Source organism: Morone saxatilis, unplaced genomic scaffold (assembly GCF_004916995.1).
Source record: "Morone saxatilis isolate NCDOM2014 unplaced genomic scaffold, NCSU_SB_2.0 Contig19, whole genome shotgun sequence".
Classification (NCBI taxonomy): domain Eukaryota; kingdom Metazoa; phylum Chordata; class Actinopteri; family Moronidae; genus Morone; species Morone saxatilis.
This window is the reverse complement of record NW_023339751.1, coordinates 11177725-11194179: the sequence shown is the minus strand read 5'-3', so window position 1 is coordinate 11194179 and position 16455 is coordinate 11177725. Positions and strand designations below refer to the sequence as shown.

The 16455-nt window shown below is 42.6% G+C and overlaps 1 protein-coding gene across 1 annotated transcript in view; it reads left to right on the top strand.

Moving 5' to 3' along the window:
- The window catches only part of LOC118329231 (semaphorin-4G-like), a 23050-nt gene extending 9874 nt beyond the window's left edge, over positions 1–13176 (top strand). The window contains exons 3-16 of the mRNA XM_035663274.1: positions 103–263; positions 1709–1771; positions 1899–1997; positions 2191–2284; positions 2364–2477; positions 2985–3139; positions 4001–4176; positions 5256–5400; positions 6260–6482; positions 7086–7201; positions 7288–7442; positions 7876–7934; positions 8459–10951; positions 12250–13176. Of these exons, the coding sequence (XP_035519167.1) occupies positions 103–263; positions 1709–1771; positions 1899–1997; positions 2191–2284; positions 2364–2477; positions 2985–3139; positions 4001–4176; positions 5256–5400; positions 6260–6482; positions 7086–7201; positions 7288–7442; positions 7876–7934; positions 8459–9453 (2555 nt within the window). The 3' untranslated portion in view covers positions 9454–10951; positions 12250–13176. The remainder of the gene's footprint in view (positions 1–102; positions 264–1708; positions 1772–1898; positions 1998–2190; positions 2285–2363; positions 2478–2984; positions 3140–4000; positions 4177–5255; positions 5401–6259; positions 6483–7085; positions 7202–7287; positions 7443–7875; positions 7935–8458; positions 10952–12249) is intronic.
- Positions 13177–16455: the final 3279 nt, after the last annotated feature.

The following is a 16455-nucleotide window of genomic DNA, read 5'->3' as shown; positions in this document are numbered from 1 at the left end:
AGTGCATGTTATGTTTAGAAAAGGTGACCTTTCATTAACATACGCAATCCTTCTCTCTCCTCTCCCTCTCCTCCTCTCTCTCCTCTCTTCCTCTCCTCTCTCTCCTCTCCTCTGGTCTCCAGGGCTGCAGGCGTTTCCAGTCCTCTGCAGTCAACTACAGCACCATGTTACTGGAGGCTGACAGTGAACGTCTCTACGTCGGGGCCCGGGGGGCTGCGTACGCTCTCAATGCCTCTGACATCTCAGCCAGCTCTGCTCTCACTGTGAGTTTTGTTTGTTTCGGTGTTGCTGCATGTTGTGTGCCTCAGCTGCCATATCTTTAACTCCACGGCACGGCTTCATTTGCATTCCACAACGCAGGAACTTTTTTGCGGCAACAGTATTTCATTTTGAGGCAAAAGTATTTATTCCCCTGTCACCCCTTGTGTGCTTGTGTGTGTGTGTACTCACAATAACTCAGAGTTAAACCACAGGAGCATCCCCCTGCATAAACTTACATATTAATGAGAAAAAAACGAAGTATTGTATCTTTTCACTGTAACTCTCAATAGATACAGAATTCATATTAATATCATCCACATATTGGAGCATGTTGAAACAGAAATTGTTTCTAATTAATGCATTAATTAGCATACTATCTACCTTAACCCAGCGTTGCCAGTACTATTGAAGTTAAAACTTACAAGTTCTGCCAAATGCAGAATGTATAAATGTCTCATTTGTCATTTTGTACTCTTTTCTCTGTGTTTCAACCTGACATCTGTGGTATTTTTGGAAACCCTGGGATCTTTTGTATTTAGAATAAAGACTGTGGGTATGACAGTCCTTTCTGTACAAGTTTGGGATGATTGTCCCAACTAAGGCTCAGAATCTAATTAATATCATAGATTAATAAACCTTGGTTGGTGATTATTATGTGATATTTGGCCCTTTTCTTATGATCAACATTATAGTTAAAATGGATTTTCTTCATGTCAAATGCAATTTTTGATACTATTTACTATTCTGCTATTGCCATTAAATGCATCTACATTTATTAGTTACTGCTCTAAATAGTTTATCTTTTCATCAGTGGCGGAGTCAGCCGTTTCCACGCTGGTTTCAGAACGCGTCATTCGCAGGAAACATGCACACATACATGTGCATTATGTCAAATTACATAATCCAGAAGAGCAGAACAGTCAATATTTCTAAGACACATTTTCTTCAGTATATAAGTATAGTGAAGACATCTAATTTTTATCATTAGCATTGTTGTTGTGATTAAGTCTAGTCCTCAAACTACTGAATGTTGCATAACAATGTCTTTAAAGTAATTTTTCCCTTTAAGAACCTATAGAAGCTAAAAACCCTCTTTCACCTGTCATGCTACTGTGTTTGTTACTTAGTGACAACCTGATAAACTGTTATGGTAATTATGTGTTATGTATGTGACAGTCCCTCGCAACCACTCCCTTGTCTGCTGCTGTAAATACAAATGTTTCAATGTCAACCTTCTTTGCTACAGAAGAGTTTAAAAGAACAAGCCTCACACTAAATTCAGATGATGTGATTGCAAAATCCCTAATATATGAATCATTAAAGCAAAAAAGAAATGACTCCATATATCTCATGTCAGATCTGTGGTATTTTAAAATGTATGAAAGTCAGTGATATGAAATCATCCAACCTTCTCTATCTGCCTTACTGTATGTTATGTGTGTATTAGATTGAGTGGGAGGCCTCCCCCGACCAAAAACGTCAGTGTCTGCTCAAGGGAAAAGACAATAAGGTAGGCATTTAGTTATTCTTTCTCCCTCAGTCCTTTCTTTTCATCTTTTTGTATTTAGTTCTCGCCTATGTATTGATATTTGTTCCCTCACTGTAATATCTTTTCCTGCTTTCTCCTCCCTTCCCAGACGGAGTGTTTTAATCACATCCGCTTCCTCCAGAGGTTCAATTCGACTCATTTCTACATGTGTGGGACTCATGCCTTCAGACCACTCTGTGCATACATAGTATGTCAATGCAAAACACATCTTCCAGTTCTGTTAAATGAATTTTGTTCTGTGCATGTTGCATTTACTGAATAAATGTAGATACAAACATGCATTATGTTTTATGTATAACTCTCTCTTACTCTTATCTCTAAGATTTTTTTGCGATTACTCATGCGTGGTTTCTTCCTCTTTACCTAAATGTCCTGTATAGGAGGAGGAGAGGTTTGTGATGTCATCTCGGCCTGAAGAGGGCAAAGACAAATGTCCCTACGGGCCAACAACGGGCTACACTGCCCTCATCATCGGTAAACTCTTCGACAGTTGTCCCTCATTTCCGGAGTTTTGCTTAAAGACGGAAGAAGCTAATAATTTGTTTTCCTCCAGACCAGCAGATGTATACAGCTACCCAGTATGAGTTTAGGAGCTTTCCAGATATCCGCCGCAACTCTCCGTCTCCCACACTGAAGACAGAAGATGCCCCCACACGCTGGCTGAATGGTGAGTTAATCTCCGGGAATGATAAAAGCCCTCTAGCATGTAAGGTGGGCCAAGTCTTAGCTCAACCTGCAAAAAGTATAAGCCTCCATGTTAACAAACATCTAATCTGCTGAAGTAGCCACAGCAACTGAAACACTGACTCTTTATCACACCAGTGGATCAATAATGAATTATTTTACTTTCCTTACATCAGCTACTGATTGCTCCACTAATTCTTGAAGCTTTAAATCTTAGTTTTACATGCACGGACAATTCTGTTTTTAGTCCCAGTCTGTCTAACGCTTTGGTCCAGACTAAAATAAATTTGATGGATTATCATGACATTTTGGTACACACAATTATGATCCCCTCATAGATGAATTGCAATAATTTCACCAAATAGAGACTCCATGGATGTAAGAATTGTCAATAGTTAATACTTCACAAGGCGGAAAGAGATTTTGTTGATTTATTTATCAAGAAGAAAAAAACGCAGTATGAGTCAGTATCTTTTTCTCCCTCATACAGAGGCAGACTTCGTGGGCTCTGCGCTGGTGAGGGACAGTTTGGGCAGCAGCACCGGCGATGATGACAAGATCTATTTCTTCTTCACTGAGAAGAGCCAGGAGCAGACGACAACCTACAGCCATAGCAGGGTGGCACGAGTGGCTCGGGTTTGTAAGGTGAGTAAAAAAAATGTGGGATAAGATTTGCAACTGGGAGTGAAGCTTTGCATCAGACTCACTGAGTGAAGTCTTGGTTGATGATAAAAGAAGGTAATATAATAGATGAGGGGCTGGATGGGGAATGCATTTGTAACAAGGTCCCAGTGTGATTAGAGGAGCAGACTCTATAGCTGATGAATGGGTTGCAGAGTCAGTGTGGATCAGTGTGAGAGGGATGGATGACTGCAGTGGAGAGACAGACTGTTTAGCATCCTCTGCTGCCTAAAATGTGAATGATTTACTTTTTCCTGTTACTCCCAGGAAGGGGTTAAGAATAGTGAGAGCCAAATGTACAGTGTAATATCCTTCTTGTTCTCTCCGGTGGCACCTTAAAATGAAGTCAGCTCAAAAGTTCTCTCCTTGAAAGCTTTGCAGCATATTTGTTTTTCATCTTAATAGAAATGCCTTGCAGCGGAATGTGTGACATTTGCAATTTGCCACTGGCTGAATACATATAAAAGTTAAAATGAAAGGGCAAGATGATGCTAGTTGCTGCATTTCCAAAAGAATCGTGGCCTTGAATCAAACCCGTCAAGACATATTCAACTTTTAGGAGGGCTGCAGTCTGCTGAGGGATAAAAACACACACACTCAAACATAAACCTGTACAATGGGGACCTATGGGAAGCCATACCCTTATTCAGTGCATTGTTATTGCTTTCCCTTGCCATCTGTTGCGCTCTTTAGGAGGTTCACTTCCCCTTGTGTGCCACCTTGAGCCGAGTGTTTTGCAATTTATCCAGGCCTTACCTAATATGAGCCTCTCTACTCCCTCCTCCTGCTCTGTTTCTCCTTTTTCCTCCATCTTTCTCACCTCAGGGAGACAGGGGAGGCCGGTTAACTCTTCAGAAACGGTGGACGTCCTTCCTCAAGGCCAGGCTGACATGTTCTCTGCCCGAGTACGACTTCCACTTCAACATGCTGCGCAGTGTGTTCGCCATGCCTGGGCGCACGCCACAGGACACACTCTTCTACGGCATCTTTGGCCTGGAGTGGTGAGTGTCTGTCAAGGTTTCTGGCTGACGGGGACTTTGAGGATGCAAATGCAAATGAGTGAGGCAAAGATGAAAGGCAAGAATCGATACACTGAGACAGAAAGACAGAAAATGATGAGATGAAACATAGGGGTGAGACAAAGCGAGGAGAACTTTTTTATCCAAACGATGTGAAAAAAATAGTTTTGCAGCAGTTTTCCAAGATAACAATAATTAAAAAATGAGATTTAGATGGGCTTGTTGTTGTTGTTGTTGTTGTTGCAGTCCTGGTTGATTTGGTGACACCTGCCATTAATGTCGCAACAGGAAGTGTGGTTTAATAATAGAGCAAACACTCACTGAGCAGGTAGTTTGTCAGAAATACAACAGAGGGGCAACTGGTGAATCTGTTTACAGTGCAGTCAAACAAACTCATGTTGTTTAAGTAAAGACGTTGGTCAAAAATTATTGCTACCGCGATCTGATTTCAAGGTGCACTTGAGTTTGAGTTTCCCCACAGTAGTTTTTCCACACATGAGCAAGGCTGCAGAAAAAAATTCCAGCTATTAATAGTATAAAAAATGGGGTTTGGTTTCAGCTATAAAGGCCCTTTGTAGAAACTAGTTTCCACTTTTCTGTGCGGCTCATTCACTGCCAGGATTTATCGGCTGAAAAGTGGATTTTAAGCCAAAGCAAAATGTTTTGTGGTGGGGAAAGCATTAATAAAAAATGATCTTCAGCATTTTTGTTGTTGTGGGATGTGGCTGTCTCCTCTTTAGCTCCACCTTCCCTGTCTCTTAACTCAACTCCTGATACACCTTTCTGAAACCATTTTGTAGTTTTTTTCTCTTTCTCTCCTACTCTTCTCAGTATGACTTCTAATCAGCTTCATAGTGTTTCAGTGCTTATTCCCTGCGCTTTCCACACTTTGTCTTCTCAGCTAGGAGAGTCACTGATCTACTGTACTTCTACTGCTGTCCCTATGGCAACACTGGGTTTACTGCTGTTATTGTTCGTGGCCTGTGCTCTGGTCTTTTTCTCACTGTGTGTGTGTCTGTGTGTGTGTGTGTGTGTGTCTGTGTGTGTGTTTCTGTCTTTAGGAAAAACGTGAAGGCGTCTGCGGTGTGTCGGTTTTCTCTGTCTGACATCCAAGAGGCATTTCAAGGACCCTACATGGAGAACCAGGACTCCGGCTCTAAGTGGAAGGAATACACTGGAAAGATCCCTGACCCACGACCTGGAACGGTAAACACACATGCACACACACATGCACTGCTGCCCTCTGAGGTCTCTTAAACATAAGATGAAGCACAGAAGAAAAAAATGTCTCCCTCCTCTTTGGCCTCCAAGGATTCACAGCATGAAACCCCAACAGAGATCAGATAAAACTGATCTGAAGTTAAAGTGCGTTAAGAGAGGAAGCAGTGGAGAAGATGAAGGGAAAACGATAGGGAGCTTGAGACGCAGCCTCAAGGATGAGGCTCAAAACACAACTAGCTCATGTCACTGAAACCCATTTCCGTGGCGATTAACTCCAGCCTGGCGACAATGGCTTAGTTTGGCAGCCAGGGCCGTGCCATCATTAGCGGGAGCAGACATTATCCACTGTAGTGTCACTTCAACACTTTGTAGGACTTAATTGTAACGTTGCTATTAAACGGGAGGGAGAAACGGTCAAGGGTTCTAACTCGGGAGCGTGAAAGCCTCTTAGAGGAGTTGGATGCAGTCATTTGAAAATGGCAAAGAGAGAAGGGAAGTTGTTCCCTTAGTCAGGTGCAGAGAGAGCTGAGTCGCCGGCATATCAGCACAAGCCGGCTGCTGAACTCACACAGATTCATTGTTGTCCAAGTGAAAAGTTGCATTTTCCGCAGACACAATCTTTCACAGACTCGCGTTTTCTTTTTGATCCCTTCATTTTCCCTGCAGACCATTGCGCTAAGCCTCGTGAAATCCTCTCTGCCTTACACCAACCGTCTCTATTTACAGAGAACTATTACAAATGAGCCAAAAATGTCTCTCCTATCTCTGCAGCCCACATAGTACCTTTACTGTTTCTTGCTCATCATCGTTCCTCTCATTGCTCTCTTTGAATTCTTTCCTGCAGTGTATAACTGATGCTCTGAGGGCCAGGGGCATAAACGTCTCCACCTCCCTGCCTGATGATGTGCTGGACTTTGTCAGGCGGCATCCTCTGATGTCCCAGCAGGTTCAACCTTCAGACAGACGCCCCCTTTTGTTCAGGAGGACCACAGATTACACACACATGGCTGTACAGATGATCCAAGGCTTAGATGGACAAAAATACCATGTGTTATACATGGGCACAGGTGTGTATGAATGATGCCATGTATTAACTGTGCAATCTGTTACAGGAATAGTCAACATTTTGGAAAATGTGCTAATATACTTTCTTGCAGAAAGTTAAATGAGAAGATGATTCCACTCTCATGTCTGCACGCTAAATATGAAGCCCCAGTACAGCCTAGAGACGCTTAGCTTATCTTAAAGACTGGAAACAGTTGGCCTGGACTTTCTGGAGTCAGATTACTAGTTCCATATACTTTTAGACATGTATCTTAATTTCTAGGCAGCTCGTGTTTTTCATTCATTTCACTATGATATGAAAATCAGAAACCAGAATGTGTTCAAGGAGATTTTAGTGTTAGCTGCCTACAACCCACAAGATAAAAATGTGAAAAATGTAAGAAAAAGATTGTTTTTTGCAAGAGAACTCTACATCTTAGATGTCTGACCCTTCTTTAATACACTAGTTATCGTGACTATTAATTGCCTATCTTAAGTTAATTTCAAGTGTTAAATACTGAAAGAAATAAAATTAAATGGCTGCCTAAAAAGGAGGAAACAATCTAAAACACAGAAATGCATGCAGGTCCTTTAATTCAAATGTTTCTCCTCTTTCCATGTGTCAGATGAAGGCTGGTTGCATAAAGCTGTAGAAGTCGAGGGTCAGCTGCACATTATCGAGGAGCTTCAAGTCTTTGAGGAACCACAGCCTGTTAACAATCTACTGATATCTGCAAAACAGGTAGCGGGTCCAACCGTCTCATGCTCACACACATTTAAGGAGTAACCTTTGTCCTACAGCATTTAAATCCTCTTTCCCCCCTCCAGATGAGCGTGTATGTGGGCTCTCCGTCAGGCGTGGTGCAGCTTCCACTCTCTAACTGTCGCAGATACGCTTCCTGCTACGACTGCATCTTCGCCAGGGACCCTCACTGCGCCTGGAACGGAGCCCAGTGTGTGGACGTAATGGCTCATGTAGACAGGTGGGTGCTGTAAGGCGTATGTGATTGGATCAGGTGATTAAAGTGCTGCAGGTGGCCTTTTGTGTGTTTGATTTGACCAACTTCAAGGATCACAGTGCCCTGTCACAGTGTCAGCTCCATGCACTGTTGCGTAATCACAATGCTGGCAGAAACTTGATGCTGGCTGTGATAGTAAACATGGCATGCAGCTGTGTACTGAAAGTTTACTTATTAATCTGGACAGATTAATTTACTCAGTAAAATGTTGTTATTGAGGTGATAACTGATATGAGATATATTAATAGAGCAGAACAGAGAAGAAAAATAGAAACATAGAAAATATAACAGAAATATAACTCTCGGTACATGTACCAACTATATTCTTTTTTAATGTTACAGCAAATAAGTGTTTATTCCTTGCACTAATATGCTTATGGTTTCTCGTTCTTTACAGATCCGCTTTAATCCAGGACATCCAGCATGGCAGGAAGGGATGTGAGAACACACAAGAAGGTATGCAGAAATCTCATCTGCTGCTAGGTGCTGCTGCTGCCTAAAAAGAAAGAAAGTTGCAACGAATGATGAAAGGGAGATTGAAAATAGAGAATGTTAGGAAGGACTTAAAAGATGCATAGTTGTCATCAGATGGCATGAAGGCCTCTTTGAAAGTTGATTATGCACACTGCGTTGGCAAAATCCTCTCCTCCCTTCTTTAATCACATTTTTGCCATCTCTGGAGAGAAATCTGTTTGATATTCAAGGCAGGCAAATGCCTTCTCTCACTTCACTATTTCAATCTGATAAAATGTAGCATCTTCTGCTCTCCCGTTGTTCTCTCTCTGTACAAGGTAATATGATGGCGGGAATTAAAAGATATGTAATTGGAGTTCATGCCTCAACAACTTTGGACAGCCTTTGATAAATTTAGTAGTTGTTAAGCAATTAACATTCAGAATAAGTCAGTGGCTAAGTTGGAAGTTTTTCCTGTAAACTAAATGTGAAAGTAGACTTTCTGACTGTGTTAACGTGTGTTTCAGACATTGTTGTGCGGAGCCGCGCTGTGCGGGTGGGGGATGATGTGCTGCTGCAGTGTGAGCTCAGCTCCAATCTGGCGACGCCTCTCTGGACTCAAGATGGCAGCGAGCTGCAGGGCTACGGCCTCAACTCTGGCTTCAGAACCGGCACTGATGGCCTGCTGATCATCGAGGCCCGGCAGGACCAGAGTGGGCTGTACACCTGCTACGCGGTTGAGAACAGTATCAAGGTCGCCATCATTACCTACAACATCACCATCGGTCTGGACCTGCCTCCTCCCCCACCTGTTGAGCCAACTGAAGACTTTTACACCCTGCCACCCACTGAGCATCCGTCCTCCGAGAGGCCTCTGCCGCCACCCCCAGCCCCCGTCCTCCCCCACTCAGAGCTGCTCTCCCCCAGGAACATGGAGGCCATGTACCTGTCCCTCATCACCATCCTCGGAGGCCTGTGTGTGGTCCTCACCGTGGTCCTTGTCTATGTGGGCTACTGCCTGCGAGTGGGCCACAGAGGGAAGTACTCGTTGCGGGCCGCAGCTGCTGCCCACCCGCACAGTAAGAGGCACAACAAGAACAGAAAACAGCACAGAAACTCCTCCCAGATGGAGCTGAAGACAATCTCCAGCCACTGTAACGGCAACGGCGTTTGTAATGGAGTTTCAAAGCAGCGTAACGGCGGCATCCAGGACGGGGGCTTCCTCCAGATCGTCCCCGGTGAGGCTTACCCATCACCTAATAAGGAGCCTCCTCCCCCGGCCCCTCCTCTCCCACCAACTCCCCAACATCCCTCCCCTGAGTGTGACTTCCCCAACGGGCTCTCGGCCACGCTGCCCAGCGTCCTGAGGAGGATGAATGGCAACAGCTACGTGCTGCTGAGGCAGAGCGACTCTGAAAACACTTCACCGAGTTGCTACTCCTTCGCCGAGGAGCTCAACAGAATCTTAGAGAAGAGGAAACACACTCAGCTGCTGCCCAGGCCGGACGAGAGCTCTGTTTAAAAAGATGTAGATGCTCCCCCTGTGGTGGGAGGACTGCTGTGTTCATACCTGGTGCTGAAGTGCCTGTCATATGACTCATTATTGTTGAGGACTAAAGCAATGAAAGAGTCTTATCTACATGATTTACTTTGGATTTTATTTACAAGTCCATCCTGAAACATTCCTGCTCTTTGAACCTTTGATTAATTCCCAAATTTCCCAAACAAATAACAAGTGAGAATGAGAAATGGCAGTGAAAGAGACTGTGTAATCTACCTCACCTCAATACTGCCCAGAAGGACGTGCGCAGTCAGTCTGTAGTCTGATCCGAGTATCAGGGCTGAGATCTCGGCCGCAGAAAGATCTCTGTTCCACAAAGCGGGACACACAGACTCCAATGAGGAGCCGAGCCCCATGGGAATATAAATACATGTGAAGGCTTCTGCTGTGTGGCGGCCATATTTGGCTCGATTTCAACTGGAGGGCAGCTAGCCAAAGTTTGTTTGCAATGATAAGTGCACAGATGGCCTATGCATTTTTAAAACATGACATTCACATATTATAAATATTGAGGGAGGTGGACGTGAGCGAGGGAATTTGGTGTGCAGTGTTTGCACTTTTAATTCTGACTTAACCAATTGCAATAACCAATACAAAATAATATACATTAACTCATGACAGCACATAACACTTTACACCAGCCATCATTAAGAAATGGTGAACTAATCATTATTTAATATTATTGTTAACCATAATTTGGAGTAATTGAAGATTTTGTATGATTCATTAATGACGTAATGAATGACAATATTAAAAAGTGAAACTACCATGTATATGTGGCGTTAAAATAACTAAGAAATCAAATCAATAATCACAGCAATTAACAATTTGTTTTGTAACTACATAATATAGAGGTAAACTTTTAATTATTATTAAAATATTTGCAAAAACAAATAAGCATCACTGTACTTAGAGACCTATTTTACAGTTGCAGCTGAGGCTCACAATCATAAGTGATTAAAACTTGCCTTGTTATGTGAAGCCTTATGTTGGCCATTAAACAGAAATGGGTCCACATTATATAAATAACATTCACAAGATACTGAAGAATAAACAATAAAATAGTGTTGTTTAACCTTTACATGATGGATGAAATATTAAATAGTGGTTATTTCACCAAGTGTTGTAGACAATTATATGACAGTATTATTGAATTGAATGCACTTTAAAATGACAAGTTTTAAAGCGCTTCGGGGAAAGTTAAAGGACGTTTTTGTGGAATTTGACTCTGCAACCTGTCATGGCGCAGCGGGCCAGAGGACCTTTTTGATTGGCCGTTTCTCAGTTTGAAGAGCTGCAGCAGTGGAAGCTGCAGCTGTGTCTGCTGGACCTTGATTGACACAAGTGGATTAGAAGGAAAACATTGACTGTGTCTCAGCTGAGCCTGAATCCACCCTGCATGAGACTATAACACGGAATGACAGACTGTGGGGCACAGCGTTCACCGAAAGCATCCGAGGTAAATCATTGTTGTATCTTACCAACACATCTCCTGCACAGGCACTCTGCCAAACAAGCACTTAAAGGAATAGATCATGGAATTAGATTGTGTGGTCAGTGCACCCGTGTTTTAAAGACTGGATGCATACGGAACGCTGAGAGCACAATGTTATCTTACAGTTTACTGGATTTAAATCCATTTGCATGATAACAGTTTGTTGATCAGACCTGCTGGGCTGTTTATAATTTGTGTAATAGTTTCGGTTCAGAGATGCCCAAATGAAAACATCTGCCACAGACTGATTCACCCGAGTGTATCATTTCAAACAAAGTTACAATCTGACAGCATATTTTATTTGTGAGAGGAGCCTAGCCATGGAAGATGGTAAAATCAACACAATCATTGCTAGGAAGCAGGGTGACAGGAGCATCATGCTTCACATTCCTGAGCCCTTATTTCTTTAGCAGTTTTATATGTACAAAGAAAACCCAGATAAAATGTTATCACAGCTTTATCTAGTTTGGTCATTATCATTCAATATCATGCTGTTTATTTTCCTCATCAGCGTCTTCTTGCTGCATCTCCCTGTCAGAGGGCAGTGTCAATTAAACACACATCTTATGACAAGTCTGACCTTACTGCAGAATGAGGGAGAGAAGAGTCAGAGATCTCCTCAGAGATATACAGTATGAAGCACTCTGAAGCTTCCCAATTATTTTCTCATACCCACAGGCTCAGACTGTGGATTTGTATTTTATTTCTGTATGTGAAAATAGAACCTGTCAAGTATACACCATATGCTTATGTGCACATAAAGCCGAGCAAATTCACACACCTCCGTAGATGATCCTGTGGCGCAACGGCACATTTGATCGAATCTAACAAGCCTGCGATGTCGGGGTGTGTGATGCCGCACGTGCCGCTGTGGCTCATTTGAAGAGCTAAGCTTTCCAGTCAGTGTCACTGATCAAAGGCATGAAAGGAGAAGGACGTAGCTGCACACTTTGCACATTAAAATACTTAATTAAAGCCTTTTGACCACATTTCAAAGACAATGTGAGCACATGGGGTTGTATTAGTCAAGATTTCATTCCATACGCCTGCAGAAACTCTTAAAATCTGTGTTGCTAATATGTAAATACCTTGAGCTGTGTTTGAAAAAGCCCAGGCCACATATAGTCAGGTCCGACACTGTAATTGCCTTTAAAAAAAAAAAAACACCCATAAGTGAAGCTACAATGGAGACACATTGCTGGCACCTACTGTATACCTGAATATTTCTTCCCCTCTGTCTCTCTGTCTCTCTCGTTTTGCAGGTCTGATGAGCACAGGTCAGTTTGAATTTCTCTTAATTTAATTCCCGGGGATACTATCTCCCAACCAGCGTCAGATGGCAGGAGATGGCACCGGCTGCAAAGACGTTCTTTTAATGAGCAGTGAAATGAAACTCGCCATCATTAGTGGACGGCAGAGCCAGAAGAGAAAGAGAGGCTGATTAACAGCGAGAGAGTGTCTGCACCTACAGCTCTGCTTCCCCATAACTGGAATGAAAATTGTTGTCTGCACTGTCTCACAGAGCAATGTTTGTTCTTCAGACTGTGACTCTTTGTGTGCAGAGAGCGTCCTTGCCTCTGTATGATGCAAACTTGTTAGACCAAACTCAATGTATAATGACCTTTTTCTCACACTTGCTGCATGAATTATTTTTCAACACTGTTGTTTTTTTTTTCTTTAAGTCAAGGAAACAACAACATCCTATTTTAATGAAAAGTGCCACGGTTGATGTTTAAAAAAAATGCTTTGTGAGCCTATTTTACTGTAAAACCAGAAGAAAAAGATTTTAAAAAAGAAGCGTATTTATTTTGTAATTTTGTACATTGTGTTTTGGAAGTTATTGTTAATGTTGCTGTTCAAGTGCTACTTGTGAGACACCATCCTGACAAATAGGAGGGTTACAAGTTGCCTGTGTTGCACAAAGTGTGAGCACGGTAGCCAAAAGCATGCAGAGGCTGTACCAGCAACACACACTTTAATATTATTAGCCTACTAATGGGAGGAGAATTACACCAATTACCACTCCCAATAACCTGTTTATTAGGGATCATTCAGCTTTTCCATCACTGTAATTTCCACATATTAGTTTTGATTTCTATTTGCATGTTACACCAAGCTTGTGCACACAGCAAATCAAATTATTTTACTAAACTAACACAATAACAGGGCAGCGGGTTCCTTCACATTTCAGTCATAATGAGTTCAAATAAAACTTTGTACTTCAACCTCTTCCTCTCCTCATCATTGCTTGTGTCTATTTACAGTTTGCCTCTCACATTTCACAAAGACAGGTAGAAGAAACTGGGGTGTTGTATCTAAGAGGAGGCAGAGCGCAGGAGGTGTCAGGAGGCGTCTGCATTGTTTCTGGAAGCAGGCCTGAGTTCCTACAGCACAGCACACAGTGGTACGGAAAATGTTCCTGGGAGGCTGACGGATAGGAGTGTCTAGGGACAGAGAAGTTGACAAAACCCACACATACAGTACATGTCCAGTGTCCTGTGAAGGTATTTTAAGAGAAAGCTTCACCTCAACTGATGCAGCTTTTAGGAAAGAGCAGCCGTTCTTACTTTCAATCTGAGCCATTTGAACTGATCTTTCAGAAATGCCACAGTGAATATACAACACATATTTTTAACATCATCCATATGACCTTTTCTCATGTTCCTGGGTGAGAGGGCAACACCCAGCTTTCAGACAAAAACTCTGTTGTTATAATACATTACTGGCAGCACAACAAAACAGCCATAAATAGGACAGCCGTGTCATGCACACAGAGACGAACGCAGCCAAAGGGCGATTTGATTTGAGGTGCCAGGTACCTGCCGTGCGTGCAGCTTGACATGTGATTAACAAACTGTCATGGTTGCTGTGTTATTTACGTAATGCTGCCTCGGTTTAATCAGGGTCAACTCGAAGAGCTTGCTCTGCTGCTTGAGTGGCAGTTTGGGATATTTTTGTTTCATGCACTGAGATTAAATAAGATGCTGCTGCTTTGATGAGATGTGGGCCAATATCTGCACCATCTAAATCAACCACATTACACAACATTACTGCCTTATTTTGCATGATTTGATGATGATTGTGACAGTGTAGGTGCAGTGTAGGTGTTGATGATTTATGTTTTCCAGAGGATGAATCATGATGGTGACTTTTCTTCTAGTTCCACCACGAGGTCCACATTTGTTATTTTATGTGAGATATCTCAGCGACTATTGGATTTATCTCCTTAAAATCTAGGCTACTTGTGTGTTCCTCAGGATGAATTAGCATTAGCAATTTGGCATTGTCATTGTCTTTTTTGTGCATGAATATATCTAAAAGTAGTAGACAACCTGTGACAAGAGGATTTCGTTCTGCACAAGCCAAAATAGTTAGGAACTACCGTTATAGAATTGGGACATTTTGGTGGAAAAGGGATTTAGGCTAGTTTATTTATTTTTTTGCCCCTTGGTTGGGATAAGGTGAGGGAAGTGAGATAGCTCTAAAGGTCTGCATGAGATGTTAAACTTTGGGCAAAAACTCCCATGAGCTCATTTTGGTTCAATTTATTTCAGTTCAATACAAATGTATCATTATAACCTACTTGCATACAATAAAACATAGTCTTGTCACTCCAAGATACTGAAACCGTCTAAAAAATAATGTAGGCTACTACACTACATAAAGTATAGACTACAAAAATAACAGTTAAAGGCCTCTGCACACCAACCCGACGGCCGACCGTCGGCAGAAAAGCAGTCGGACTGATCAGTCGGCTCCCGTGTGCCCGTTCCGAGGTGCGGGTTCAAAATGAAAAGCCCGCCGAGAACAAAACCAACAGACCGACGAACTGGAGGCGTATACGTTGGCTGCGCATGGCGAGGGTCGTAATAGCTTTGCCCCCAGGGTAACAGCAGGCCGGGGCGGCCCGCCTACTCGGGGTGTTTCTCAATCGCAGCAGAAACAATGAGAGCAACCGGAAAGAAGTTGCAGAATCATTCGGTAAGACCTAGTAAGAACACAGGAGCAGCGGCTGGTCCGTCATTCGATGTAGTTTTCATCACAGTAGTGTTGATCATGGTAGCCGTCAACAAGGATCGTTATTTGTTCAGTTTACGTCGGCTGAAGACGGAAACATACAGATGGTAATAGCATAGACAAAGATAACTGGGCGTGTGTTTGACCATCGTCACTTCCGGTTTTCTCAGTGCATCTCACTGATTCGCTAGTCAAGGGGCTAAATGCACTCCACCAATCAGCACTTCTGGGTCATTGAGGTCCGAGCGCAACTGGTGCCGATTCGTCACATGTCGACATCGGCGCGGAACAATGGGCGCCGAGAAGCCGGACGCGCCGACGGCGTGACGCCGACTGCAGCGAACGTGATCGAGCGGCACGGGACACACCGAACCGACTCGAGCCACCGACCTCGCCTGACTGTCCGACGACGTCCGACGGCCGATAATCGGGTTGGTGTGCGGAGGCCTTAAAGTTCAGTGTGAAGGATTCAAGAGGAAATGAATTAAAGTTAACACTGCTGTATACGCTGAAAACTGACTTTGTAAAGGAAAACTTAACTTAGTACTAGACACTATAACTTTAATCCCTCTATATTATTCTCTATATAACTGCATTTCTGTGTTCAAACACTGACTGCGATTGATCTGCCTGTGCTATTTATATTCTGTCTCACAGAAATAAACTTTAAAACATTTGTTCTATTCCTGGACTAGATTTACATCCAACAAAAAAAAGAAGTGATTTCAATTTTTTCTTCCTTGTGAAGCCACGCGTAGATAAATATCATCCCAGGAGAGACAGATGAAAGGGCTCTCGGTGACAGACGATAATAAAAAATAGATTTTTTTCTTGCAGACATCGATCATATATCAAGGTAACCTTCAATGAGACAGAGTAGAAAGTGAAGCGAGGTGTAGGATTCATAGTGGTGTGGCTGATAGTTCCCACTCTTGTTCTCCCTTTTTGTTCCTGCTGGCTCTATTATCCTTGCTCTTTGTGTTTATTCGTTGCTCAAAATTCTCATTTAGATGTGTGCAGCAGTGCTTTTGTGTTTGTCATAGAGGCTTTAACAAGCAAGAATATGAAGCCACACACTAAAAAGTGTGAGTCCAAATACGTAAATCGCAATCACCACGAGTGGAAAATGTCATATGGAAGAGATCAGAAAGCAAAGTCAGTGACTCATTAAAACTTCAGAAAAGACAAATAGCTTTTACATGACTATCCAACTATTGTGTAACACTCACTGCTGTAAACAAAATACCATAGAAATGAGAAACACTTAAAATTTGATGTCTCATGTTTGAGGTCTAAAGGTTTCTTTTTTCTCCTCTTCACCCATCAACCCTCCACCTGACATTGCCTGACTGTCCATCCACTGCCTGAATCTTTGCAGCCCCTGTGATGTTGGACATGTCACACAGACAGATGTGGTATAAGAGTTTTAACAGCTAGGATGTGTTAAAAGG